We start from the raw sequence: 27950 nt of genomic DNA on the forward strand, positions 1-27950 counted from the left end.
CCGAAGCGTATCGGATCTGTATCCGACAAAGGACCATCACATCGATAACACTCCCCAAAGCCTTCGGGGAGTAACCTAATCGCTACAACAACAACAACAACAGTGAAAAAAGACATCGAGTGGCTTAATTTCATCACAAATACACCAACATCAATCCTACATGTAAAAAGACAGTGTACTCCAGTAGCATAACACGCCATCAATCAACCGTTTTCACCCGCTTAAGGCTAGGGCATACACTAATCACTCATCAAATTTATTATCCGGCACAGACGCAGCTTCCTGTCCATTTTGCTCCTGCATCGCCTCATTAGAACACTTTCTTACCAGGTGTCCAATTTTAGAGAGACAACGGCAAAAACACTTTGGTTCTTCAAACCCTTATACTTTTCTAAAGACGCATCACACGCTAATGTAATCAAAATTTTCGATTTCGTATCAGAATGTAAACTTTTAAAACTCATATGAAACAGCTTTGATATATTCTAACATTAATATACATTCTTATGCACATACTAATTTACTATATACTTATCCAATAATATTATAACTTTATTTAGATATATAATTTTTACTAAATTGTTCTAATATAATTTTTACTACTATTTTAAGTCGAGTCGATGGCCATAGCTGCTAGTACTCTATATATATTTAAGTTTTATATTTGTATATATTACTTAATAAATAATAATAATAATAAATACAAATACAAATATAATAAAAAGCTTCGTTTAATAACACACAAAAAAATATCGCCATTTCGACTGCTGATTAGAATATCACCGCTGAGGCATGGTGGAGCCATTTCGAAAAAGCTCTATCTTAGAATAATTTTCATATGCTTCGACGTGAGGTGCATGAAAAGTTCTGAAATGGCGCGTTGGTTAGGGGGATTTTCCACTCAGTAGTCGATATATAACAACACCCTGCAAATTAGGACGGCTTGTGGTTACAAAGAAAATTGTTTTTTTTTTGTGTAATATTTCGATTATAATTTATTAAAATCTTTGAATCTTTTTTGTTTAACAAATTTCAAAGGATGAAAATTTTGGATATTGCAAAATTCAGCATTGAAAAATAACATTTCGATACATATTGAAAATTACTAAAATTCAAAGAAATAAATTTACAAAGTTAAATTAAATTAAATTAATGAAATTAAACCATTACTACAGCTTGACGGATCTCTTTGTTTAAAAAATTTAGAACCGAAAGATCTAATACATTTGTAAAAGCAGTCGGTAATGTTCTGTTATTACACATAAGATTATGTGATGCCACAGCACAAAGTTTCTCATTTATAACGCCCGGTGTCCCAGGATTTACATAGCAATACTTTTCTATAGGATCAACAGCACAAGCCATTCTTTCTGTGAAAACTTGTTCAACCACCCTATATAACTCCTTACATTCACTAAATTTTAATGAAGTAAGGTAATTATAGTGGAATGGTTTCGAAATCTCTTCTCCAATTTTATAACCCCATCCAAAAACGGCTAATTTTTCGTACTTGTGTGTATATGGGTGACTGCAAAGTTCTATTAATTTTATTTTGCCATTCAGTGCAAACTCTGAACGCACTATCACCACAGCAATATTGAATTCATTTGTATTGAGATCATACCTAGGATGATAAAATATATCCCACACATCCTTAACTTGTCCATAATCCCCAATATCACATAAATCCGATGTACCAGCTATAACAGAGTACAAATGCTTATTTGGATAATCCATACAACTTGCAGCTGTCACTGCCTTCTGCCGAGTGACTAATGAGCCGATGCAGTCATTACGGACGGCATCACTTATTGATACTAGATATGAACTTCGGCGTTCAGAACAATCTGTGCCACCTAACATACGATATTCCGAATAGGAATATGAAAAAAGCATGACAAATAAAAGCACTAAACAACTGGGTGAATTCATTTTCGTTTAAGATTATTTCCACCAGTTTTTAAGAATAAACTACACCAAAATCAATTTTGTGGACGCTATTTATACATAACTGGCTCGTGTGAATGAAAAATAAACAAATACGTGTCTTTCTAGATTCCCGGAATTTGAAGAATAAAAACACTTCTACATTTGAATTAAAGCTATTTTTTTCCACTCAACCCATTAACCTTGAGTAAATTTTTGGTTAGAAGTGCCTAATTAAAATTTCAATGCCCGTAATGATGAAAAATACAAAATATATATATACAGCTTTTTAAATCTAGATTCCAGGAATTTGAAGAATAAAAACACTTTTTTTCATTAAACCGATTTAACCTTGAGTAAATTTTTAGTTAGAAGTGCCTAAACAATTTCAATACTCTTAATGATGAAAAGTACATAATGTTTAAACAGCTTTTAAAATGACATTTCTATAGAAATTTCTTATTATGTTAGCTTTATATTTTTATGAAAAAAAAAAACAAAGCGTACACTTAATTAGTTTCATCTGTTTGCAAACTGCTAATATGTTCTATAGTATACTGCCAAATAACCAGAGTTGGGAGCAGTGCAATAAATTTTGAGTAACAACACTGCTCGAACTTAAGCGGGATGACATAATCAAGATCTTGTTCAAAGTATGAATGAGATCTTAATTTGTAATGGATTAAAGCATCTTTCCGTCTTTCTCATGTTCGTAAAATTAATGTGTTTTAGACGGCTTCTATAGGAATTTTGAAAATGAGTTTACCTCGCTTCAAATAAAGCAACCTTGTTACTGTAGACTTTTTGATGTTTTGACAAGAGAATTTGGGGTCCCAACCACGTTTTGTAAGCTTTTTCTTTTTTGAGAAATTTATTAAAAACTTACATTATGTTTATTTTGGTTGTTGGGATATTTATAGAAACGAAGATTTTTTTCTCTTGACACATATAACCAGAGCTGCTCAACCCCTACACACTTGTAGCACTTTTGTTTTTGTTTTGCCCTGAATCATAGGCACATATTCAAATTCACACTTTGAATATAAAAAAATTTTTCATAGCACCCCCATAAGCCCTCATGTATAATTTCGAATGATATGAAAATGCTTGAATTTCTTATGAAAGTGCCAAGAAAAAGCACTCCCGTATGAAGCTCAGGCACTTGTGTATGATAAACAAATTTACACTAACAATTTGACAACTAAACATTTTTCAAAAACATAATAGCACTGAAAAAAATTTGTAATCAAAATTGATTAATAAATAAAATCTTAATATATAAAAAACACGTGTCATACAATTGAGGCCAATGGAATCCTAAACTACTGAACCGATTTTGAATTTGTTTTGCACCCCCTGTGTAGTTTGATCTAACTTGAAAAATAGGATAGGTCTCTAGGGTCTCTAGGGTCTCGGAATATAGGCCAAAATGTGGACCCGGGCACCTCTAGAATGTGTTTATACAATATGGATATCAAATGAAAGCTGTTGATGAGTGATTTAGTACAGGGTAGTTTTCATACCCCTGGGTGACTAGGGTCTCCAGATATAGGCCAAAACGTGGACCCGGGCACCCCTAGAATGTGTTTATACAATATGGATATCAAATGAAAGCTGTTGATGAGTGCTTTAGTACAGGGTAGTTTTCATACACCTGGGTGACTAGGGTCTCGAGATATAGGCCAAAACGTGGGCCCGGGCACCCCTAGAATGTGTTTATACAATATGGATATCAAACGAAAGCTGTTGATGAGTGCTTTAGTAGAGGGTAACTTTCATACCCTGGGTGACTAGGGTCTCGAGATATAGGCCAAAACGTGGACCCGGGCACCCCTAGAATGTGTTTATACAATATGGATATCAAATGAAAGCTGTTGATGAGTGCTTTAGTACAGGGTAGTTTTCATACCCCTGGGTGACTAGGGTCTCGAGCTATAGGCCAAAACGCGGACCCGCGCACCCCTAGAATGTGTTTATACAGTATGGATATCAAATGAAAGCTGTTGATGAGTGCTTTAGTAGAGGGTAACTTTCATACCCCTGGGTGACTAGGGTCTCGAGATATAGGCCAAAACGTGGACCTGGTTACCCCTGTTGTTATTGTTGTTGTTGTTGTAGCAATGCTCGCCCCACCTAATAGCCGCGATCGATCACATATTGTCATCAATATTCTCTAACGGGAGTCCAAGGAAACTTGCCGTTTCAACAGGGGTGGACCATAAGGAAAGGGGTGTTAGAGGCGTTGGTTCCACATTACAATTAAAGAGGGGACACATTGCAAGCGGGGCATACATTTTGTATGTCGGGGTTGATTCTGGATAGGTAAAAGTTTAACCTGTTACAGTATACAGAATGAAGTTGAGCAAGAGTGACACGCGTTTCCCTGGGGAGAATGCGTTCCTCTTCCGCGAGTTTTGGATACTTTTCTTTAAGTACTGGATTCACCGGGAAATTCCCGGCATAAAGGTCCGACGCCTGTTTATGGAGTTCACCAAGGACCTGCTTGTGTTTTTTCGCTTCATACGGCTGGGCTATCAGGTGACGAATTTCCTCAAAATGCTTACGGAGGTGACTCCTTAAGCCCCTAGGCGGTGCTGGTTCATCAATCAGATGTCTGTTGGGAAGTACAGGTTTCTGGGTATTAAAAGGAACTGTTTGGTCAGCATTTCATTTCTCTCCCTGATGGGGAGTATTCTCACCTCATTATGCAGATGGTGTTCTGGGGACATAAGAAGACAGCCCGTGGCGATTCTGAGAGCAGTGTTTTGGCAGGCCTGTAGTTTCTTCCAGTGGGTAATTTTTAGGCTTCGCGACCATATGGGTGACGCATAGCACGTAATCGGCTGGCTAATTGCTTTGTATGTAGTCATGAGCGTTTCTTTATCTTTTCCCCAGGTACTGCCAGCGAGGGATTTGAGGATTTCGTTACGGCTCTGAATTCTCAGAACAATTGCGGCTGCGTGCTCACCAAAATGTAGATCCTGATCAAACGTCTCACCCAAGATTTTGTGGTGTAGGACAGTCGGTAGCGTAGTACCATCGACGTGGATGTTCAAAATGGTCGACATTTGGGACGTCCATGTTGTAAATAAGGTCGCGGAAGATTTAGTCGGTGATAATGCCAGGTTTCGCGAGGCGAAAAAACTGGAGAGATCAGGGAGGTAGCCGTTTATTTTATTGCATAGCGCATCGATCTTTGGGCCTGGGCCTGTGGCCAATATTGTGCAGTCATCGCCGTAGGAAACGATTGTGACTCCTTCCGGTGGTGAAGGTAGCTTAGATATGTAGAAATTAAACAAAAGTGGGGATAGGACACCACTCTGTGGCACCCCTTGTTTAATTCTCCTTGGTTTTGATGTTTCGTTTCTAAATTGCACCTATGCCTGCCGACCACCCAGATAATTTGCGGTCCACCTTTTAAGAGATGGGGGAAGGGTAGACCCTTCCAGGTCTTGCAGTAACGAGCCATGGTTGACCGTATCAAAAGCTTTTGATAGGTCTAGCGCTACGAGTACTGTTCTATGGTGGGGGTATTGATTTAAACCGCAATTTATCTGGGTGCTAATGGCATTTAGCGCGGTGGTAGTGCTATGGAGTTTTCTGAAGCCATGCTGATGAGGGGCTAGCTGCAAATTTGCTTGGAAATAAGGGAGCAAAATGGCTTCAAGCGTCTTTGCCACTGGCGATAGGAGAGATATCGGACGATACGACTCACCTATGTTAGCTGGTTTCCCAGGCTTTAGTAGCCGGACCACCTTGGCCATTTTCCATTTCTCGGGTATGACAAAGGTGGAAAGAGACAGGTTGAAGACATGCGCCAAATATTTGAAACCCTCTTTCCCTAGGCTTTTAAGCATCGGCATGGCTATGCCGTCTGGGCCCACTGCTTTGGATGGTTAAGCGACCAATGGCGTCCTCATCCGACAGCACTTTGTCGCCAAAGGCGATGGAAACTTTGTCTTTGTGCTTAGTCGGATTCGATAGGGACTTTACGGTGGACCAAAGTTTACCCACACCGGTAGAGAGGTTACAACCTCTTAGGTGCTCCTCCCATTTCGCCCGCTTGTGTTCGTCCACAAGCAATCTGATGCGATGGTTTATATCCCTTATTTGGGGGTCGCCTGGATCAAGCTGTCTTATAAGGTCACGTTCTCTCGCTAAGTTTGCGGCCTCCGCCGGGAAGTGGGGCCGGATTTCGGGAATTCTCCCGGCGGGAATGAAACGTACCGAGGCGGATTCAATGACTTTACGGAAGGCACGCTCCTCTTGGCGGGCATCAGTCGGGATAGGGAGGGCAGCAAAGCGGTTGTCTGTAAAAGATTTATATTCCTCCCACTTTCCTTTTTTGAACTTCCTACCATACGTGTGGGTGTGTCTCCGTTTATTGTGCAGAACGTCGTTTCTTCTATTTGATCCGCCAACATCTCACCCCTACTGTCCGCCCGCAAGTTTGAATGCCATAGATCATGATGGGCATTGAAATCGCCTAAGATAATGCGATTGTTGCCAGTGAGTAAGGCCCTGATATTAGGGCGGCATCCACTGGGGCAACAGGTGGCAGGAGGGATGTAGATGTTGATGATTTCTACGTTTGCATCGCCGGACCGGACAGATAGGCCTTGACGTTCTAAGACATTGTCCCTGCGGTCGATGCCAGGATCAAATATATAATATTGCACAGAGTGGTGTATGATAAACGCGAGGCCGCCTCCATTTCCGCTCTCGCGGTCTTTCCTGTGGACATTATACCCAGAGCAGGTCTGCAATGCAGATCTTGCTGTGAGTTTAGTATATTGGATGTTGTGCCGCTTCATGAAATCGGATATCTCCGTAATCTTCCCGCGACTCTGAGGGTAAGTGACGGGTGACTACGCCTGGGTTGTGGAAGGTCAGGACGCAATTGCTGTTGTGGCCCTGGGACTGGGCGTCCTTGGGCAAGCATTGGGGTACCCGGATGATTTGGGTTTGCGACCTGGCAACATGGCGCGATGAAACCCGTCGGGGGGTTGCCGTCGCGGAGACCAGAACATCTAGGAAAGTGGCACCACCCAAGGCAGGAGCTGCATTGGGCGGATGTCGTAAACCATTATATTCTGTGCTGGCAGACGGTGCAAACGGAGGTAGGGTACCCCTAAAATGTGTTTATAGAATGTGGATATCAAATGAAAGCTGTTGATGAGTGCTTTATTAGAGGGTAATTTTCATACCCCTGGGTGACTAGGGTCTCGAGATATAGGCCAAAACGTGGACCCGGGCAACCCTAGAATGTGTTTATAGAATGTGCATATCAAATGAAAGCTGTGGATGAGTGCTTTAGTACAGGGTAGTTTTCATACCTATTAGTGACTAGGGTCTCGAGATATAGGCCAAAACGTGGACCCGGGTACCCCTAGAATGTGTTTATAGAATGTGCATATCAAATGAAACCTGTGGATGAGTGCTTTAGTACAGAGTAATATCCCTGGATAATGGGACTGGGTTTAGGACTAGGACTGGGACTGAGACTCGGAATGGGACTGGGACTGGGACTGGAATAAAATACAGGACAGGAAATAAGGGATGCAGAAGAATGAGAATAAATTGAGAGAAGAGAAAAGAGAGAAGGAGATTGAGAAAGAGATAGAATGAGACGAAGATGGAGATAGATGAAGCGAAAAAGACGGAGGGAGGAGTGAATAAAAGGATTAGAAAAAAGTGTAGAGGTGGGAGGGCACAGTCAGACGGAAAAAGCTTATTGAAATGTATGCAGATTGGCCAAATATAGGGCAGGACAACGTCTGCCGGGTCTTCTAGTTAAAATATAGATAATAATATGACCAAAGAATATAAGCAAAACTGTACCAAAAGAAGAGGAGCCTATTATAACCTCGTATGATATTAGCTAATTACGCTCAAGGGAAGTCAGTAACTAGTGTTACAAATTTCTGGTTCGGAACTAGACCTAGAGTGCCAAATAAGTATTTGTTCGTTAATAGCTTGATTTTCAGCAGGGGCTGAAACTGTTATTCCTTTTTCCTTGCAAAACTATTAATTTTGGACTTTTAATATATTTGGATCAAGATAAAAGTTATTTTCGGATTTTTATCACTTGAGTCCGATAGAACTAGTTAAACTCGAACTTTTAAAAATAAAAGTCCGGAAATAAAAGTTAAATTCGGACTTTTATTTTTTAAGGCCAAAATAATTTAATAAAAAAATGTTTTTAATTCGGATAAGCCGTTTCTTTGTTATCAAGCGGGACTTTTATTTCGGCCTCAAAAAATAAAAGTCTTGATTTAACTTTTATTTCCGGACTTTTATTTTTAAAAGTCCGAGTGTAACTATCGAACTAGGAACTCAAACATTTTCGCCTAGGACAATTTTTTCATCAGGACTTTTTCGACTCCGAAAAAAAAAATTATTATTATTTTCCGTCCCTGATTTTCAGTTATAAAATGGACAAAAACTCCTACCAACTTTAACGAGCTGCGGATACCTATGAGTATGCCTCTTTCTCAACACTACTCCACCAGTACGTAACTATCGAAAAAGTACCAAAAACAAATTTGTATATAGTTAGGAGCTAGTGAAAAGTTAAAGCAGCGGGGACATCGCCATGTTAAATTCGCCAGTTGTAAGCACTTAAAAGAGAACTATTACTGGTTCAGAATGCAGCAGAAGTGCACTAGTTTTGAACCAGAGATAGTCTTAAGCGGAAGTTTCTGTGATTTTGTATTTTATTTCGGTATATTATTTTTCGTGGTTATGAAACATTTTTTGACTAAAATTGGGGGCTACCATTAAGCAACCATGCCTATCATTTAGCACCACGCGGAGCCCTCTAATTAAGCATTTAAAAAGTTTTCAAATTCAATTTCCAATGCAACATTCGCGGAAATCTCTACATTCACTTTTAGTATGATTATTGAAATCCAAATTCCGACGATATATGTATATAGAATATGTTCCCACAAAACTGAAGCTAGAGGTCAATGTAATTTTTCACTACTTTCAGAATTAAATTTATTAGCTCTTGTATGTTGGTGATATAACTATTGACGTAATATTTAAAGAAAATATTTTGTAACATGAAACCAAATATTCAACCTTTTCCAACCTCAAACAATTAAAATTTTTTAAATATATATTTTTTAAATACAAAAAAAGTTTCAGTGCACATAAATTTTGTACATGCATTGTGATTCACACTTCCATATAAAACATTTTGAGCAGCACTGCATATAACCTTGATTAAACTTTTGATTAGAAGTGCCTAATTAAAACTTTTAGAGATGAAAAATACTCCTAGTTTTCGACAACTTTATCTCTAACGCTGTATCAACCAAAAATCATGTTTTCGCTCCTAGCCTTGATTTTGAAAAGGCCTACGACAGGATTGGAATTCATCTAGTCCTAAGACAACTCGCCAGATGGAAAGTCGGCCATAATATTGTAACGAATTTACTGCAACTCCCCTTATTTGCAACCTTCTGCTAAGTTCGAATCACTAAACTGTTGAATAAATAACTCTACTGTTCAATAATGCAAAATGGCCTTTATTAAAGTACTTCACAATAACACTTATACTTCGCTTACTGATAGCTTGCTTAACTCAAACTGATTGTCGTGCCTCTACTGTTGCTGCTTTTTATACTCTTCGGTTTCCTCGTTCAGCCATTTCTCCTACGGTCTAGTAATTTCGTGAACCTGATGCTTGTTTACCACGTATATACACGTATATTTGTAATTTGTATCCATTTGCGTGTGTATATGTGAGCGACTGATGATGAAGTGAGTATCTCTCTCTGTTGCCTAGTATGTATGTGTGTAGACATAATGATTAATTTATTTACGTACGTACAAGTGTGGCAGCTAGAGGTTTACTCCGATCACTTTATCGGTGGCGGCGGCGGCGCCGTGGGCGGCGCGCCGACATACGCCGGTGTTCTTACTTTAAAAAGCTTGATTTTTCTATTTAAAAAAAAGTATTTAGGAAACGTTTTATTTGTATGTATTTAAGGAAACCAAAGTTTTGGGCATTTCGGAAAGATCCGGAGTTTTTGCTTCAAAAACTCGCAGATCGTTCAAAAATTCCCAGGAGTAGCTCTTTGCGGAGGGATTGCCCTCGTTCACTTACTCCAGACAGGATTCGAACCTAACCCCGGTCTTTGGAATTGGTACTGCTGCGTCTGCTCAAAAGAAATAGAGATACATAAAATGGTCACACTTTTGTCTGTATATCTCGTGCAAAGCGTAGCTTCACCTGGGGTTAACTCCTAATCGCGAACACAATTTCTTTAAATCATTTGTGGCTCCTTGGCGGTCACGCACAAAGGCGACTTACGGTTGCTATTCGTGGTCTATTAATATTCATGACTCTCGTGGTACAGGGCGCATTCAGTTTTTTCGAGCTATAATTCCCGATGATTAGGAGCTACAATTCCCGATGTGCGAACAGTAGCAATCCCGACCACCAGTCGCTACGACGCCTTCTCACCCTCACAATATGCTAGCACAGAAGCTATAGGACTGCGACTTCGAACTCATATGTACCTTCGTCGACGTCACTTTCCTAGAAGCTCTAGGTGTAGTTCCGAAGACTTTCTAACGGATGTTTTTGTCGCGCTATGCTGCCGAGATAAACCAGAGAAACACCTTGAAACGTTATGGAGTAACTATTCGGCCAAGGATGCCGCCCTCGAAATCATAAGCAGTCTAAGTAGATGTCATTGCGTAACTCATGGGTGAAAATCGTATAATTCTCGGCGCATCTACATAATTAAAATTTTACAAGGACCCTGGATAAAATTTTTAAAACGTAGACCAAAGTTTGCAGACGTTTGTTTTCACAACATTGATTTCAATAGTCTTCGTTAAATCAAACCGATATTTTAGAATGAAAGTCGGTCGATTTTAAGTTGAAAGATGTTAACCGGCCTTATGATATAAGAGCTCATTATGGATGACTACGTAGCTTCAGTTTTCAGACTAGTTCAACTGTCCACTACGTTAGGGTAGTAGCACACACGGTCATTAGTTAGACTGTTTTGGGAAAGCTTTTGCTTCACCACTTTGAGTGTTCTTGCGAAGGACAAAGCCTCACCTGGTAAATATATGTGCCTACGTATTCACATTTGTAAAAGGAGCCGTAACGCGTAGGTTATATTGAAACTTGGTTGGTAGGGTATAAACAATGTTATTCACTCCAAGGGACTAGTTTTGCATAAGGGCCGCCAACTTTAGGAAATGTCAAACCGGGAGACTTGGGTGTTGAAGGATGAAGTGTGAAAATCAAAATAAACATTTGAGACTAGTTTCGCAAATAAACAACAGGTTTTTAAATGTAAGCCCAAGTGATCTTTCAAACCCTTTTCATACGTACATATGCCTTCAACTTAAGTATGAGGTGGAAATCATTTCAAAGTGTTTAAACCCCTGGCACCTACTAAGGATTTTGCATCACTGATTTAGCTTATTCTTTCAACCAGTCGCAATACACATTTTTGTTTTTTTAAATCGGCACCTTTTTTTGTGTATTTTGGTTTTTTTTTAACAACTTGAGGACAATTTGAAAAATGTTCGCCTTGGGTCCTTTTATTTGAATTAATTATTCGTTATTAATTTTTTGAAAAAAATATGTAAAGTGAGCATATAAGTTTATTGTAAAACTTTTCTTTTAATAACTTGGTGAATTGGGTGATGCAAAGTCCGTGTTAAGCTGACATCGAAAGCGCCTGTTTTTTTTTAATAACTTATGAACAGGTAGAAAGAGTTAAATTTCGCAATTAGTTTCTTACAACTGGCAGTGATGCGCATCCGCTGATACCCCTTTCGACCATATCGGACCAATTTTCGACATGAACAATAGATGGCCTAAACAGTCTTAAATGAGTTATATTATCTACTCATTTAAGACTGTTTAGGCCATCTATTGTTCATGTCGAAAATTGGTCCGATATGGTCGAAAGGGGTATCAGCGGATGCGCATCACTGCCAGTTGTAAGAAACTAATTGCGAAATTTAACTCTTTCTACCTACTGTACCGCGCCGGACGCCGCCGCCGCCGAATGTCAAAAATATCGGCGGCGTATATATCTAGTGGCAGCTTGCTTTATTGTTATGGTGGCTTTATTTACTTAGTGTCAGATTAGTGACGGTAGTATCACTTAGTGTCACTAATATACGTCACAATATATACAATTTTGTTGAAGCATTCTTATTGAACAGAACATTCTCTGTTAAAGTTAACAATAGTTTTTCAAATACGCGTAAGCTATACAACGGCATACCACAGGGCTCGCCCCTATCCGTTGTTTTATTTGTTATAGCATTTGATGAAATTAATCGTATATTCACTAATTACAAAAGGATATCTCACGTTATCTACGCTGCGTGCTTTTGTTCACAAAATGCAAAGAACACTCTCTAGTACAGAAAGATTTTAACGACATTCTTGTAGACATTTCCATCTTGTTAAAGTCGTCAAGTGCCTCTCTGGTACATGAAAAATGTAAGATATTCCACATTTGTAGAAAGCACATCTGCCCATCTTTAAGTTTAAGCTTAAATAATGTAAATATTGCTAATAGTTCTAGTCTAAAATTGCTTGGAGTTATTTTTGATATAAAGCTTACGTTTAAGAACCATTGTATCTAAAAGAATGTCTAACAGTACGTCTTAATATTATAAAATATCTTTCGTCCAAGCACTGCTTTGTACACACTCCAACACTAATAAATGTCACAAAGGCACTAATCTTGTCAAAGATAGACTGCGGACTAGCCATTTACGGACATTGCTCAAAAAGTAATCTAAGACTAGTTACACCACCCTACCACACAGCAGCTCGAAGAAGCATCCGTGCTTTTCCTACGTCACTACTAAATTGCGTACTAACAGAAGCAGAGCTTCCATCTATAAGTGAGTAAAGCACAGCACGCTGAAACTCATTCCGAAGGTACTGTATGGCAATAACTGCTTGATTTACAATATATCAGCAGCCGAGTCAAAAGAAAGAGGCCACTAAGGCAACCATCCACGATAGCAAAGCGCGTGGTTTTGGCCAGAGAGCTGGGCTTAAACTCCACACCTATAAAGCCTACAAATAACAAACCTCCACCATGGCAGTGCTTTAAGGACATTATTTGCCCGGACCTAATCCGACATCGGAAAAGTGTACCAACAACTCTTCACGGAATTAGCCTCAGGTTTTGCAAACGATGAATATCACTTCTTATACACTGATGCTTCGAGATTCAATTCAGTCACTGCGTTTAAAGTAGTCGTTACAAACGAGAATACGTTAAAGGTAGGACATCTGCTTCCATTTTGCTCAGTATAAACAGCTGAAGCCCCAGCAATATACTTAGCTGTGCAATATGCAACTGAAACCAAACAAAAATATATAATATGTTCAGATAGCCTATCCGCAATAAACATGTTAAATAACGCAAACAATAAATCTGATAGTACACTATCGTTTCGATCGATGTTAGTTAACAAAATAGAAAGGATAAAAATTATGTGGGTTCCAGGCCATGTAGGTATCAAAGGCAGTGAAGCAGCGGATCAAAGGGCAAAGTTGGCCACAAATGAGCCATTGATCTCTTCCGAAGTAATGCTGGCTCCAGCTTTCAGACGGCTTATTGCAAATCATCTTGGCGCAACCAAATTGAGTGAATGGCAAAACATCAACCACCACTACAAGAATTACAACATAAGTGGTGAAAAACCAGCTTTTCCACAGAAAGTTTTATGCAACGACTTAAAAGCGTTTATACGTCTGCGAATCGGCCACACTAAGTAACTTACAGCCATATAATTAAAGGAGAAACACAGCCGCAATGTCCGTTTTGTGCTACCCGTACATTGTCTGTAGTCCATCTTCTACACGAATGCACCAATTTACATAACGCTCGTGCCGAAGTTTTTGGAAATAACACTCCATCTATTTGTGACAAATGGAACTAAAGAACATACAAACAGTACCTAAATTCTTAAAATTGTCAAATTTGAAAAAACTAGTTTAAAAGATAAATAGATACATATGTACCTATGTATATGTAACTACCATTAATAATATGTATGAGATTTAAGTAAAATTTGAGGAGGGGGCGAAGAATTCTGATTTTGCTCTAGAGACATGACCGGTTGTTTTGTTCTAGAGAAATGATCGGTTGTTGACTTTGTTCTAAAGACACAACCGGTTGATACAAATTAATTAAACTCCTATTTCTAGTTATAATCGGACTTCGCAATATCGACATAAATTAGTCGTAAAAAATAAAAAGAGAACAATCACAAACAGTATTTAAATAGTCAATAGCTTCAACTTAAATTAGTCGTGTATGTATTGTATATATGTATACCTATTAATCACTTACAATTTGTAAATTTTACATAAGATCAGGATCATATGATGATGGATTTACGACGCAAGATGTTTGCGGATGTAAATAAATTATTATACTTGCAGTTGATTTAAACTTGAAACATTCATTGATTGAAAATGTGGAGTTCACAATCGTGGATCAGCTATGAATTGCTCGTCCAATCACCAGATTTTCTTTCTCTAAAAGGTTATGTAATTAGCGTAGTACATTAATATCATAACATATGCTCGACACAATAAGATCGTATGATATATGTGAAACAGGGGGTATATGTATTTGAAATCGGCAACTGTTTTCTGTACAAATAGGTTTTTTGAATTTGTATCCGTTGTCGTAAATGCAGAAAACGATGAGTTGTTGATGCTAGTGGACGGATTATAGATGATAATATTCATTGGAGTAGAATCCTGCTGAAGTATGCCATTGTTGCCAGAAAATAAGGTCGTTCCTCCGCTGGAACTGCTTAAGAATGTTCTTTTTATCGGGGTCACCAATTTATTGAAATAGTCACCAATTTTATTAGTTGTTTTAAAAATATTTATTTAACTGAACTTTTTAAGTTGAGAAAATCTTTTAGAATAATTTTCGTTTTACAAATTTTTATTAACATATTTTTTAACACCTATTTGATCTCTTTTTATATATTTCAAATATCAGTAAATAACAAAATTTTAAAAAACATAGTGAGTAAAACCCGTTACAATGTCAGCAGAGAGTCCGATTGCGAAGTCATATTGGGCACAGTGGAACAGTTTAGATTTCATAACCGGTTGCTTTCTGTTGGTTTTAGAACACTTAAAATAAATACACCACTATTTATTTTTGGTTAAAATTTTATTATAAAATATTTTTATAGCACAACGCCCGAAAGTATGCTCGCGTCTCTTTTTAAAGAATTTTTATAGAATGAAAATTTTTGATTATTATAATATCAAAATTGAAATATAAAAAATTAACAAGAACAATTCATTCAATTTCTTCAAAGTAGATTCATATAAAGTTGAATATAAATGTAACTAATATTAACATCGTAAATTTAAATAACAAACCCTACACTTGCATCGAGTATGGGAGAGTGAGGATGGTCAATACAAGAATAAACTGATAGTTCTTACCAGGAAAAGGATTCCTAACGTGCTCAGCGAGCTGCATAATGGTCCAAGCGGTCATCTTGGAATCACGAAGCCGTTCGAGAAAATTAAGCAGAGATTCTGTTGGGTTGGTTGCCGTCAGTCGGTCAGCGAGTGGATTGCCAACTGCGAGGTTTGCAGCAGAGCTAAAGTGCCCAAAACACGAAGTAATGGCCAGATGAAGCAATATATTTCAGGTGCACCATTTGAAAGGATCGCCATGGATATCGCAGGTCCATTTCCTACTAGCAACCGCCGAAACAAATACGTACTGGTGGTTATGGATTATTTCAGTAAATGACCAGAGGTATACACAATCCCAAATCAAGAAGCGGAAACAGTAGCAGAAGTGGTTACAAACGATTGGGTTGCAAGGTATGGTGTACCAATGGAGTTACATTCTGACCAAGGCAGGAATTTCGAATCAGCGGTGTTTCAAGAAATGTGTTAGAAATTGGGAATTCGAAAAACACGGACAACTGCATTGCATCCTCAGTCCCATGGTATGGTGGAACGATTCAATAGAACACAAGTTCCATAAAGAGTGGGATACACACATATCATTATTCTTGATGGCTTACCGATCGGCAGTGCATGAGACAACGGGCCAAGCTCTTGCAAAGGTAATTTTTGGCAATGACCTTCGACTGCCAGCTGATTTGAAGTTTGGGATAGATGCCGATGCGGAGAGAAATACCAAGAAATCCACTGGTTTCTTGGAAGAAGAGATGAGAGAAATACACGATCTTGTAAGGCAACGAACGAAGATTATGAGTGACAAGATGAAAGCCAGATACGATAAAGCAATTAATTCGGAAGGATCTCAGGAAGGAGATTTGGTGCTGCTATACAACCCACAACGGAAAAAAGGTTTGTCCCCGAAATTGCAGTGTAAAGTGTAAGTGGAAGGCCCATACAAAGTAGTAAACCGGATCAACGATGTAGTTTACCGCATACAATCTATTGGCAAACCACGAACCAAAATGAAAGTGGCTCATTTGAAAAGGCTGGCAGTGTTTAGATCAGGAAATTTGTCTGATCGGGCGATCCGATTTAGGTGGAGGGCAGTGTGACGAATATTACCATCACTAAGCCGATACTAAGCAGCCACTCGTATGTACGTAAAAAATGTTCATCTACACACATACATACAAGGCAACGCAGAGATACTCATAAACACATGTAATCGTCAGCCGAAGTAGTACTCACATATACACACGCATATGGCTATGCGAGAGGCTATAAACTACAAATACACACGCATATAGCTGGTAACCAAGCAGGAGATTCCAGAAGGAGAAACGTCTAGAAATTTGGAGAAATGTGCGGACAAGGCAACAGAGAGTATAAAAGCAGCGCAAGCTGAGTAGTCAGTAATCAGTTTTGATTTAAGCACGATACTGGTTGTGAAGTTAAGTGTTATTGTGAAGTACTCTCAAAGTACTCTAATAAAGGTCATTTTGCATGAATGAATATTGGAGTTATTTATTCAACAGTTTAGCGATTCGAACGTTAGCAGTAGGTTTGGAATACGCGGAATTTCCCAAAATTCGTTACAGTACAATTTAGCAGGAATTTTCACAGCCAAACTTACAAAAATACAACAACAACAACAGGAGTTATTTGATTTCTCCTTGATGCTGTGCCCACGTACTTGATACGCGAGGTAGTGTACGAGGTAATCGACTATGGAAAACACTCGGCAAAGTACTCGAGTACATTTCATATTTTAGGCGAAATTAAGAAATTTATGTTGCAACTTGAAATAGCATAGGATGCATATTTTTTGCCGGGTATTTACCATGTATGCGAACGCTTGAATGAATTCATCGCAACATCACTTCGCCAGCCTTGTAGATGCTGCAACAAAAGATGTGCGCCGAATATTTGTGTCAATAACCCTTAAATTGCATTTTATTCACTTATTTCGTTGATTCTATCACCGACAAGTGCAGCCGTACCGGGGGACAAGCAAATCTGTAAAAGAGGCAATATATGGGTTGAGTAGCAAAATAGCACACAAACACACAGGCATCACAACAACTCCCGTGCTGTGCGGTGTAATGAGCCATTTAAGTGAAAACGAAGAACCACAAATATGATGGAGTAGAAAATTTTATTATTTTAGTTTTAAGTTTTATTAGATGTTTTAGTATTTAATCAAAATAAGTGCACAAAGTGGTGGTGCAATCCCCAAGTTGAAGGGGATGTTCGACCCAAAAACTAATCAACGTTAAAATTAAGTAGAATTATTTATCCAGCTGTGAAGCAAGTGTGGTTTGTGGGACCACAAATATGACCTCTACGCGACATGACAGGGCACACGTTCAATGATTCTCCGTTTCCATCAGTTTACCAAGATTATCGCAGTAGTCAGAGATGTGATTAAACCAAGATGGAAAATAGGGTGTTTCCTGGCTGATTGCTCCTACAAAATTCAGCTACACATGAATGAACTCTCGAGGAACGGCTCTGTTCGAATTCATACCAAGAGCGAGAAGAATCAGTAATCTGCCCTCCCAAGACTGTATACTAGGCCGGGTCGATTTGTGGGGAGGCAAAAAAATCGCCCATTCCTCTGTGAAAATCATGTTCTAGGGATCAAAATAAGAAACTTTTCCGCAGGAACCATACCTCTAAAACGAATTCTGATGTCCCCCCCTTTGGGTCGTAGGGGCAAATTTTGAAAAATCCCACTTTGAAATGCCTATGTTTTTTCTTTTTGGAGTTTATTTTTCTCTTTAGAAATTTATTTAGTCAGAACATATGTAAATGAAAAAAGAATGTAACTTAGTAATAGAAAAGAAATTAAAAAAAATTATTAGAAATTAGCGTTTTGCATGTCGTAAACATAGTTGTGTAGGTTTTTTATTCAACCGTTTTAAAAAATGAATGTATCACTGTGACACAATTGCAGATCGTAAAATTGCTTGTGTTGTTTTTTTAAGCCACCACAAGACACAGCAGGTAGAATTGAAATTGCCCCTACCCAAAAGTTCGACCCAAAGGGGAGGACATCAGAATTCGTTTTAGAGGTATGGTTCCTTCGGCAAAGTTTCTTATTTTGATCCCTAGAATACGATTTTCACGAAGCAATGAGCGATATTTAAATCGATCCGCCCTACTGTATTCCCACAAGTTTAACATTTTTTTCTATTCTAAATTGTTCACTTCCTGAGCTTTTAAAGAGAGCTGGAATTTACAACAAGACAGGAGACACGATTGCGTATCGTCTGCTGGGAGCAATATCACCCTATCTCACCTGCCGTTTGGAAAATGCGCTATATAGGAATTCGGTTGAAAAACGCTGTATCGTAGTTTTTCATAAACACCCTGGATAAGGCCCGCCTACCACAACAAAGATCCGTGGTTCAAATCTCGGGCAAAGAAACATCAAAAATTTAGAAATAAGTTTTTTCAATTAGAAACAAGTTTTCTTAAACGTGAATCGCCCCTCGGCAGTGATTTGGCAAACACCCCGACTGTACCTACTTCTGCCATGAAAAGCTTCTCAGTGAAGGCTCACCTGCCTTGCAGACATGGACGCCAATTGGAAGTGAAACTCGGTTTAAACTCTCTTCGGAGGTATGTCGCGCCTTGCATTTATTTATTTATTTTTTAACTAAGAGTGTGCCATATGGAAATGTCAATTGTCAATTGTGAATGTGAAATGCGCTTCGATATGATTACGGACACTTGTAACTGCGAACGAGCAAATAAAAACTCAAAAGCGTCAATGGTAATTGAGATTAAGCATTTGTAAATGAGATAATCAATTGTAAATGTGAAAGCGTCGTATGAAAATGAGAATTCGATGTAAGAAAAGTAAATTTTAAATAAGAAAGCGTCAACTGTAATGGAGAATACTCAGCTGTAAATGAGACTAGGCATTTGTAAATTAGAAAGTGTCAAATCGCGACGAGATCTAAAGATTCGATATGAGAATAGAAAATTGTAAATGAGAAAGCATCAAATAAAAAAGCGAAAGTGACATTTGTGAAAGCGCCTTTTGTAAATTTGAAACTCCTGAAGTGTACTTTTTCTAAATATTCAAGTCTCAACATACCGTCGGTTGTCCGCCGGATGGTAATGTGTCCTTCACATGCGTTTTTACATTTCCCTAAGCAGGCTCGCAGCAGTGGTGAGTACGATGCTTATTGGAGCACTTCTACATGACCGTTAAGGATAAGCTTCCACTAATTCGATTCTCGAATGACATGAAGCGTTGTCGCAAACCAAAACCAACTGAAAAATGGCTCACCTGCACCTAACCTAAGCAGCACATGTGTCCATCCTAAACGAACGCCCTGTTAGAAGATCGACACAACTTCAAACACTGATATCGTGCAAATTAAACGAGCTTTTTGTCGTCTGACATTTACAATAAGAGCTTTCCATTTTCATGCTTTCTTTACCATTCAAATATCGAAATAGCACTTTTACATTTACAATTGACCATTTTTATTTTCATATGACGATTTCTCATTTCCCATGACGCTTTCCCCATTTTCATTTGACACTCTCTCAATTGCAACTTGAAAGGGCGACACCCCAAGGCGACTAAGTAATTTCTGGAACCTAATTGTGGCTTTCCAGTGATCGAAAAACTAATTTTGTTAGCTAGGTGGCTATATGTGGTCTTTATTGGGCGGCCAGTTCAACCTAACTCAACCGTGCAAGTACGGACACTCTTTATCTTTTAGTAGTAGTCGTTCCATTCCTAGTTCTCATAGCAGTGTTGGAATGTTCGTTCATCATCTTCCTTGCTATTAAGCGTTGTTGAGAAGTATTCCCCTCATAATATTTTTGGTTTTTATTATCTTTCCTCTCCGCATCACAATAACGCCTACTATCACCGAGTGCTGCGTTCGTACACATCTGTCCTGTTGGCAGCATCTTTCTTTCTGAGTCGAATAACATCAGTTACAGGCTAAATTAAATCCATTTAATCTGAAAAAAGACCCGAAATTGTAGCCCTATAGGGGGTGCCCTTCCAAGGACAAGTGCTTGTCCTTACAAACAAGAACAAAAACAACTCATGCAGATCAAGTGTTGTTCTTATCCCTTTGACGCGTGTTCCTTTGGTATTGTTGTATCTTTATTCTTAATAAACTATCATTTAATTAATTTAATTCACTATGAAGTCAGGCATGGTCGATTAGCGAAAACCCCAGAGGGATAATCCATTGGCATACAGATGTGAATGAAAATGGAACTTTTGATATAATAATCATATCTCCCTCGAAACGTTTTTTAAACGACAGTGTAGGACAGTTTTCTTAAAATCACCTAAGAGTCTTCTCATATTCAGTAAGTTCAAGGCACTTCAGCCAGGTCATATAAAAATGCCTTGTTAATACTTTCAGTCTACGACTTTTTAACTTGTTTTATATCTAATTTGCCGTGGTCTTTAACCGATCCCGTCCATTTTTACTAGAAATATTTTCTGCTATAAGGAAAATATGTGTACACAATTTTAGTACGATATGTTAATTTTTCTTGGAGTTATGGCTGCCGAAAAAAAGAAAATTGCTTAGTCATAAAAGGGGCGGAGCCACACCCATTTTCAGAAATTTTAGTGTTTTCCAATTTAATGTTATAATTCAATTTAAAAAGTAAGATTTTTGATTTATGATTAATAATATTTGTAAAATTGATTTTATCACAAGTGGGCGGTGCCACGCCCATTTAAAAAAAAATTAAAATTTTTATCAAGAGTCTCAATATCAGTAGTCCACACGTAAAATTTCAACATTCTAGGTGTATTATTTACTAAATAATCATGTTTTTTATGTTTTCCAAAATGTTATATATATAAAACGTGGGCGTGGTTATCATCCGATTTCGCTCATTTTCAATACCAATCTATTCTGGGTCCAGATAAGCTCGTGTACCAAGTTTGGTGAAGATATTTCAAAATTTATTATTATTATCGTGTTAACGGACAGACGGACGGACGGACCTGTACAACCAACCGTTATCCAATCAAAGTTAATATACTCTGTGTGCAAAGCACGCTAAGTATAATTAAGCTCTCCCGATAAAGCATCACCGTTAGAATGCTATCCGCCCGGGGATCTTCACCAATTTACAATACGCCATAGCGTTCTTGGATGTCTAGCTCGTTTTTTTAGCGATATAATATTCTTGCTGGGTTAGTTTTGCACTAACGAATGCAAAAAGCGCCTTTGTGAATGCTAAGTAACTCTTGACCTTCATGTGTAAGAAAATCATTTTATCGTTAGATGTGATGCAGGCGTAAATGGATGTGCTTATTTGATAATCGTAGTTGCTGTTGTAGCGATAGGGAGTGTTATCGATGTTGATGCTCCTTTGCCAGATGCAGATCCGGTACGTTCTGGTACCAAGCCCGACCATCTCGGGAACGATTTGTTATGACCACATGCGACCTTCCAGGCCATACCGCCCTCCCACCTCCTAGATACATGAGGAGTTCGGGGTCGCCAGAGCCTCAGTTGTTAATGAAACAGGATTCGCCACGGATAGGTGAGGTTGACAATTAGGTTTGGAGAAGCTATATTTTGCGCTGGCAACCTGAAAGGGTTGCGCTACACAACCCCTTGAATCTATTTGGTATTTTTGTCGCCTCTTACGTCAGGCATACCTACCGCGGGTATATTCTAACCCTCTAACCCGCTGGGGGGTTTGAATAGCGTTCGTTTGTCTTTGTTTAGGTTTATAAAACCTCCTTCACATGGCTTATTTATTAAATTAAAGCAGTCCTTATAGGACTTCTTTACGTTATAGCGAGACGATGTCTTTTTAGCACAGTTTATATGCTTGGTGTTACTCACGAGGCCTAATGTGTAAGCATGTCACGCTTCCCGTGAGTGGGTCCATCAAAAATATCAAGTCTTTTCTCTTTACAGATTTTCCCCTTTCCGCCTTTAAAAAGCGGCGGTTGCAAAATTTGGCTCAGAGCTTTCGATCTGATTGCACTATATATTGTGGCGAATGTTGACATCGCTAGGCTAGATAATAATCACGCAACAACAAAAACATGAAGCAGCCACTCTTATGTACACGTACAAGGCAACGAAGAGATACCTCACACACACAGATGTAGTCATCAGCCGAAGTTGTTACTCACACATACACACGCATATATGTAGCTCAATTACCAAGCAGGAGATACAGCAGTTCTAGAAGGTAGAAAAATGCGGACGAGGCAACAGAGAGTATAAAGCAGCGCGAGCTGAGGAATGACTAATCAGTTTGATGTAGTGGTGTTGTAGGTGCAAGCTCCTAGATCGTTCAGCCTTATAGTGGGACGCTATGGAGTTCTAATAATAAGATCATACACGCACCATCAAAAACTCGATATCGAAGATTCAAATATTTTCCACAAAATAAATATTAGCCAGCAAATTATTTTTAATCGTATTTTCGTTTTACTACATTTTGAACTAAAAAAGTCATCTTATTGTCTTCATACAGGTGGAGCCGGATTTTCTCATTAGTTTTCTCAACTCTTCAATTGAGTCGCTTCAAAAGTCCAAAGAAACTGAAATCAATGGAATTATGCCAAAAGAAGAACTATTGGAGCGTTTGCGTGAGAAAAAGATGTCTATGGAAAAACTTTATTTGGTATGTTTGCTTATTTTGATTATCTACTTAGTACACACTAACAAGAAGCCATCTCATATATTTGTAGGACTACTCCGAGCGTGATTACGACTCATCACTGTCCTTTTCGCAAAGCATTAGCGAAAAAAATTTTACCAAAACACAAAATAAGCGCGCCACATCAGCGCAACAAACACCACACAGTCCACAAAGCCCCCCACGTTCCAAACGTTTAGATGGTAATAAAAAATCCATGTCGAGTCCTGCTGTTGGTGTTGTTATGCCACAAGTTATGCAAGAATCCACAAGCATGGGCACCATGTCCATACAGACACAACAATCGCAACAACAACAACAGTTAACACAACAAACACAATCAAACAATAAATGCAACGATATCACACAAGATAATAGCATCACATCGGAACCTTCAGAAACTACCACACCAACAACAACAACTAGCGAGGATGTTGTAACCACATATAAAGAATCGAGTCAACGTGAGTCATCCCCATTGCAAAATTATTCGAAACATAATGGCAGTGAACGGAAGTCTGAAGCAGGCGATGCTAGCGGTGGTGGTGGTGGTAGTGGAAGTGGTGGAGGCGGTAGTGCCCCCAATAGCTTTAATGGCGGTATCGGCGGCATTGGTGGTACAAATACCATTACAGATGCTAGCGAACATTTTATTGATGAAAAAGCTACAGAAAAATCAGATGGCAGTGAACCGGTGAGTGATGGACGTGATGGTGCAACTTTGGCGAATGATGGACGTGGTGATTTTACTAATAGCGTCGAAAATAGTCAAACCTTAGATAGTGAGGATAGCGCTATACAGCAGGCATTACCTACGCATGGTACAGCATCTTCAGTTACTTTGAATGCGGCTGCGGGTATATATGGTGAGGTGGTGACACGCAATCAATTGAAAGTTGAATCCTCAGATGTTTATCAAGTTGTTGACATAATAAGACGCAATACGAATTTAAGCTTTGATTTATCATGCGAAGCTTTACGTGTTGTCTTAACTAGTTTAGAACAATTGTATAATGGTGCCATAAATCCATATTTGGAGGCTGTGGCGATACATGTCACAGACAAAGTGGAAACCCCCAAAGCTTTACTTGGCATGACGCACGATTCGAAGCGACTGCAATATATATTTTCTCAACTGGCGGATTGCAAAAATGATACTGAACAACGTTCTTGGATGCTCTACGAAGATGAAGATGATATTATACAATTCCTAGAGGAATTAGTGGAGATTTTGGTAAATTTGATAATTGGTATTCAAATATTTGTCCTCTATATTAAACACAATGAAATTCTTTATTGCAGAATAATGCTGATGAAAATATTAGTTGTTATGAAATGTCATGCGATCAATATCAGGTGCTCATAAATTTAGTGCAGTATTATCAAATGGAAACTCGTTGGGCAATTAAACAGCTTTTGCTGAAAACTTTTACTGCTGCTTGCCATTTAGATCACATTATAGTTGATATATTACTCACATCTGTATTGCCATTAGAAATTGTAAGTTGGTATTTGCCTTAGAGGAGTTCAGTAGTTAGTTTAAACGGTCCAACATAAATAGATTTCCAATGCTAAATGCGCAGAACTTTGAACTCACTTAAAATTTTTTTGTTGATCGTCTATCTGTTATACATTTTGTTTTTTATTACAGGTAGAAGATATGAAAACCAATTTTGCCAATTTAGATAAATTTAAGAAACTTGTCAAAATGTTAACAATCATTTTCTCATTAGGTCAACCAATGCCAGTTAACCATCAAGGTAAGTGCAATTTTTATACTCAGCTGAGCAGAGCTCACAGAGTATATTAATTTTGTTCGCATAACGGCAATCCGTAACGGCATAAACTAATCGAGATAGATATAGACTTCTATATATCAAAATGATCTGGGCGAAAAAAGAAATTCATTTAGCCATGTCCGTCCGTCCGTCCGTAAACACGATAACTTGAGTAAATTTTGAGATATCTTGATAAAATTTGGTATGTAGGTTCCTGGGCACTCATCTCAGATCGCTATTTAAAATGAACGAAATCGGACCATAACCACGCCCACTTTATCGATCTGGAAAATTTCGAAAAACCGAAAAAGTGCGATAATTCATTACCAAAGACGGCTAAAGCGATGAAACTTGGTAGGTGGATTGACCCCATGACGCAGAATTGAAAATTAAATTCAAAGTTTTGCAAGCTGTAATTTGGTAGGCGTCGAAGATATCATGATGAAATTTGGCAGGAAGGTTACTCCTATTACTATATGTGTGCTAAAATTAGCAAAATGGGATTACGAACACGCCTACTTTAAAAAATTTTTTTTTTAAAAGTCAAATTTTAACAATAAATTTAATATCTTTACAGTATATAAGTAAATTATGTCAACATTCAACTCCAGCAATGACATAGTGCAACAAAATACAAAAATAAAAGAAAATTTTAAAACGGGCGTGGCTCCACCCTTTTTCATTTAATTCGTCTAGAATACTTTTAATGCCACAAGTCGAACAAAAATTTACCAATCCTTGTGAAATTTGGTAGGGCATAGATTCTATGACGATAACTATTTTATGTGAAAATGGGCGAAATCGGTTGAAGCCACGCCCAGTTTTTATACACAGTCGACCGCCTGTCCAAATCGATATATCTTTACTAAACTAAGTTCACGTACTTATCTGAACTCACTTTATCTTGGTATAAAAAATGGCCGAAATGGGACTATAACCACGCCCACTTTTTCGATATCGAAAATTACGATAAATGAAAAAAAATGGCATAATTCTATATCAAATATGAAAAAAGGGATGAAACATGGTAATTGGATTGGTTTATTGACGCAAAATATAACATTAGAAAAAACTTTGTAAAATGGGTGTGACAACTACCATATTACGTAGGAGATAATGAAAAAGTTATGCAGGGATACTGTTCGTGGTATTACATATATAATAGGGCGGGTCGATTTAAAAATCGCTCATTGCTCTGTGAAAATCGTATTCTAGGAATCAAAATAAGAAACTTTGCCGAAGGAACCATACCTCTAAAACGAATTCTGATGTCCCCCTCTTTGGGTCGAACTTTTGGGTAGGGGCAATTTCAATTCTACCTGCTGTGTCTTGTGGTGGCTTAAAAAAAACAACACAAGCAATTTTACGAATGCAATTGTGTCACAGTGACAAATTCATTTTTTAAAACGGTTGAATAAAAAACCCACACAAACTATGTTTACGACATGCAAGACGCTAATTTCTAATAATTTTTTTTAATTTCTTTTCTATTACTAAGTTAAATTCTTTTTTCATTTACATATGTTCTGACTAAATAAATTTCTAAAGAGAAAAATAAACTCCAAAAAGAAAAAACATAGGCATTTCAAAGTGGGATTTTTCAAAATTTGCCCCTACGACCCAAAGGGGGGGAAATCAGAATTCGTTTTAGAGGTATGGTTCCTTCGGCAAAGTTTCTTATTTTGATCCCTAGAATATGATTTTCACAGAGCAATGGGCGATTTTTTGCCTCCCCACAAATCGACCCGGCCTAATATATAAATAAATTAGCGGTACCCAACAGATGATGTTCTGGGTCACCCTGGTCCACATTTTGGTCGATATCTCGAAAACGCCTTCACATATACAACTAAGGGCCACTCCCTTTTAGAACCCTCATTAATACCTTTAATTTGATACCCATAACGTACAAACATTCTAGAGTCACCCCTGGTCCACCTTTATGGCGATATCCCGAAATCGCGTCCACCTATAGAACTATGGCCCACTCCCTTTTAAAATGCTCTTTAATACCTTCTATTTGATACCCATGTCATACAAACACATTCCAGGGTTACCCTAGGTTCATTTTCCTAAATGGTGATTTTCCCTTATTTTGTCTCCGAAGCTGTCAGCTGAGTATGTAATGTTCGGTTACACCCGAACTTAGCCTTCCTTACTTGTTCTTAAAATAAATTATCCAGCTCTCGCTAAATCGACAAAATTTCTCAAATTCGAGATAAACAGCTCTTCTGGTTTCACAAACTGCAAGCTTTTATTACTTCAAGAAGTCGGAAACAAATGAATTGAAAATAATTTCTAGCGTGACGTGAGATACTCAAAGTTAGTAATGATCAATTACACAACCCGCCCAATTAATTTTGAAATACTTTAATTGAAAATATCACAGCAAAAAGCTTTTCGGTTTTTGCGTAGTTTAAGAAATAGTTTGTCTAATAACAGCAGTGTCTTCGAATAACTGGAAAACGGTTTTAGAATAACACGAAAAAAATATTTCCAACAACTCGGGAATATGTTTTAGAATAAGTCGAAAGTAGGTTCAAGAGCAACAATAAAAAAAGCTCACGAAAAACTCAAAAAACTTGTAATTACTCGATAACAGGTTACCGCATATCTCTAAAAATGTTTTGGGAAAACACAATAACAGGCTTTCGAAAAATCTCCAAAACAGGGTTTAGAACTACTATAAAACTCGTTTTCGAATAAATTGCAAACAAAGTTTCGAACAACACGAACACAGATTTTTGAATAACACGAAAACCGGGTTTCAAATAAGTAGAAGACTGATTTTCAAATAACTAGCAAAAGTTTCGAGCAAAACACAGATTTTGAGTTTGAAAACGGATTTTCGAGTTTGAAAACAGATTTTCGATATCGAAAACAGGTTTTTGATTAATGTCGAAACCGTAACCGTAAAATAATTTTCAAACAACTAGAAATAGTTTCTCGAAAACAGGTTTCCGAACAACCATAAAACTCGTTTTCAAATAAATCGCAAACAAAGTTTCGAACAACACGAACACAGATTTTTGAATAACACGAAAACCGGGTTTCAAATAAGTAGAAGACTGATTTTCAAATAACTCGCAAAGCTTCGAGCAAAACCCAGAGCTTTAAAACAG

General features: G+C 38.1%; 1 protein-coding gene across 2 annotated transcripts in view; it reads left to right on the forward strand.

The window, feature by feature from the left end:
• Positions 1-27950, forward strand: part of LOC137251344 (NCK-interacting protein with SH3 domain) — a 62477-nt gene that overhangs the window by 24237 nt on the left and 10290 nt on the right. For both annotated transcript variants that reach the window (XM_067785771.1, XM_067785772.1), the window contains 4 exons: positions 22886-23035; positions 23103-24284; positions 24353-24550; positions 24702-24810. In XM_067785771.1, coding sequence (XP_067641872.1) covers positions 22886-23035; positions 23103-24284; positions 24353-24550; positions 24702-24810 — 1639 coding nt within the window. The remainder of the gene's footprint in view (positions 1-22885; positions 23036-23102; positions 24285-24352; positions 24551-24701; positions 24811-27950) is intronic.

Source organism: Eurosta solidaginis, chromosome 4 (genome assembly GCF_040869045.1).
Source record: "Eurosta solidaginis isolate ZX-2024a chromosome 4, ASM4086904v1, whole genome shotgun sequence".
Taxonomy (NCBI): Eukaryota; Metazoa; Arthropoda; class Insecta; order Diptera; family Tephritidae; genus Eurosta; species Eurosta solidaginis.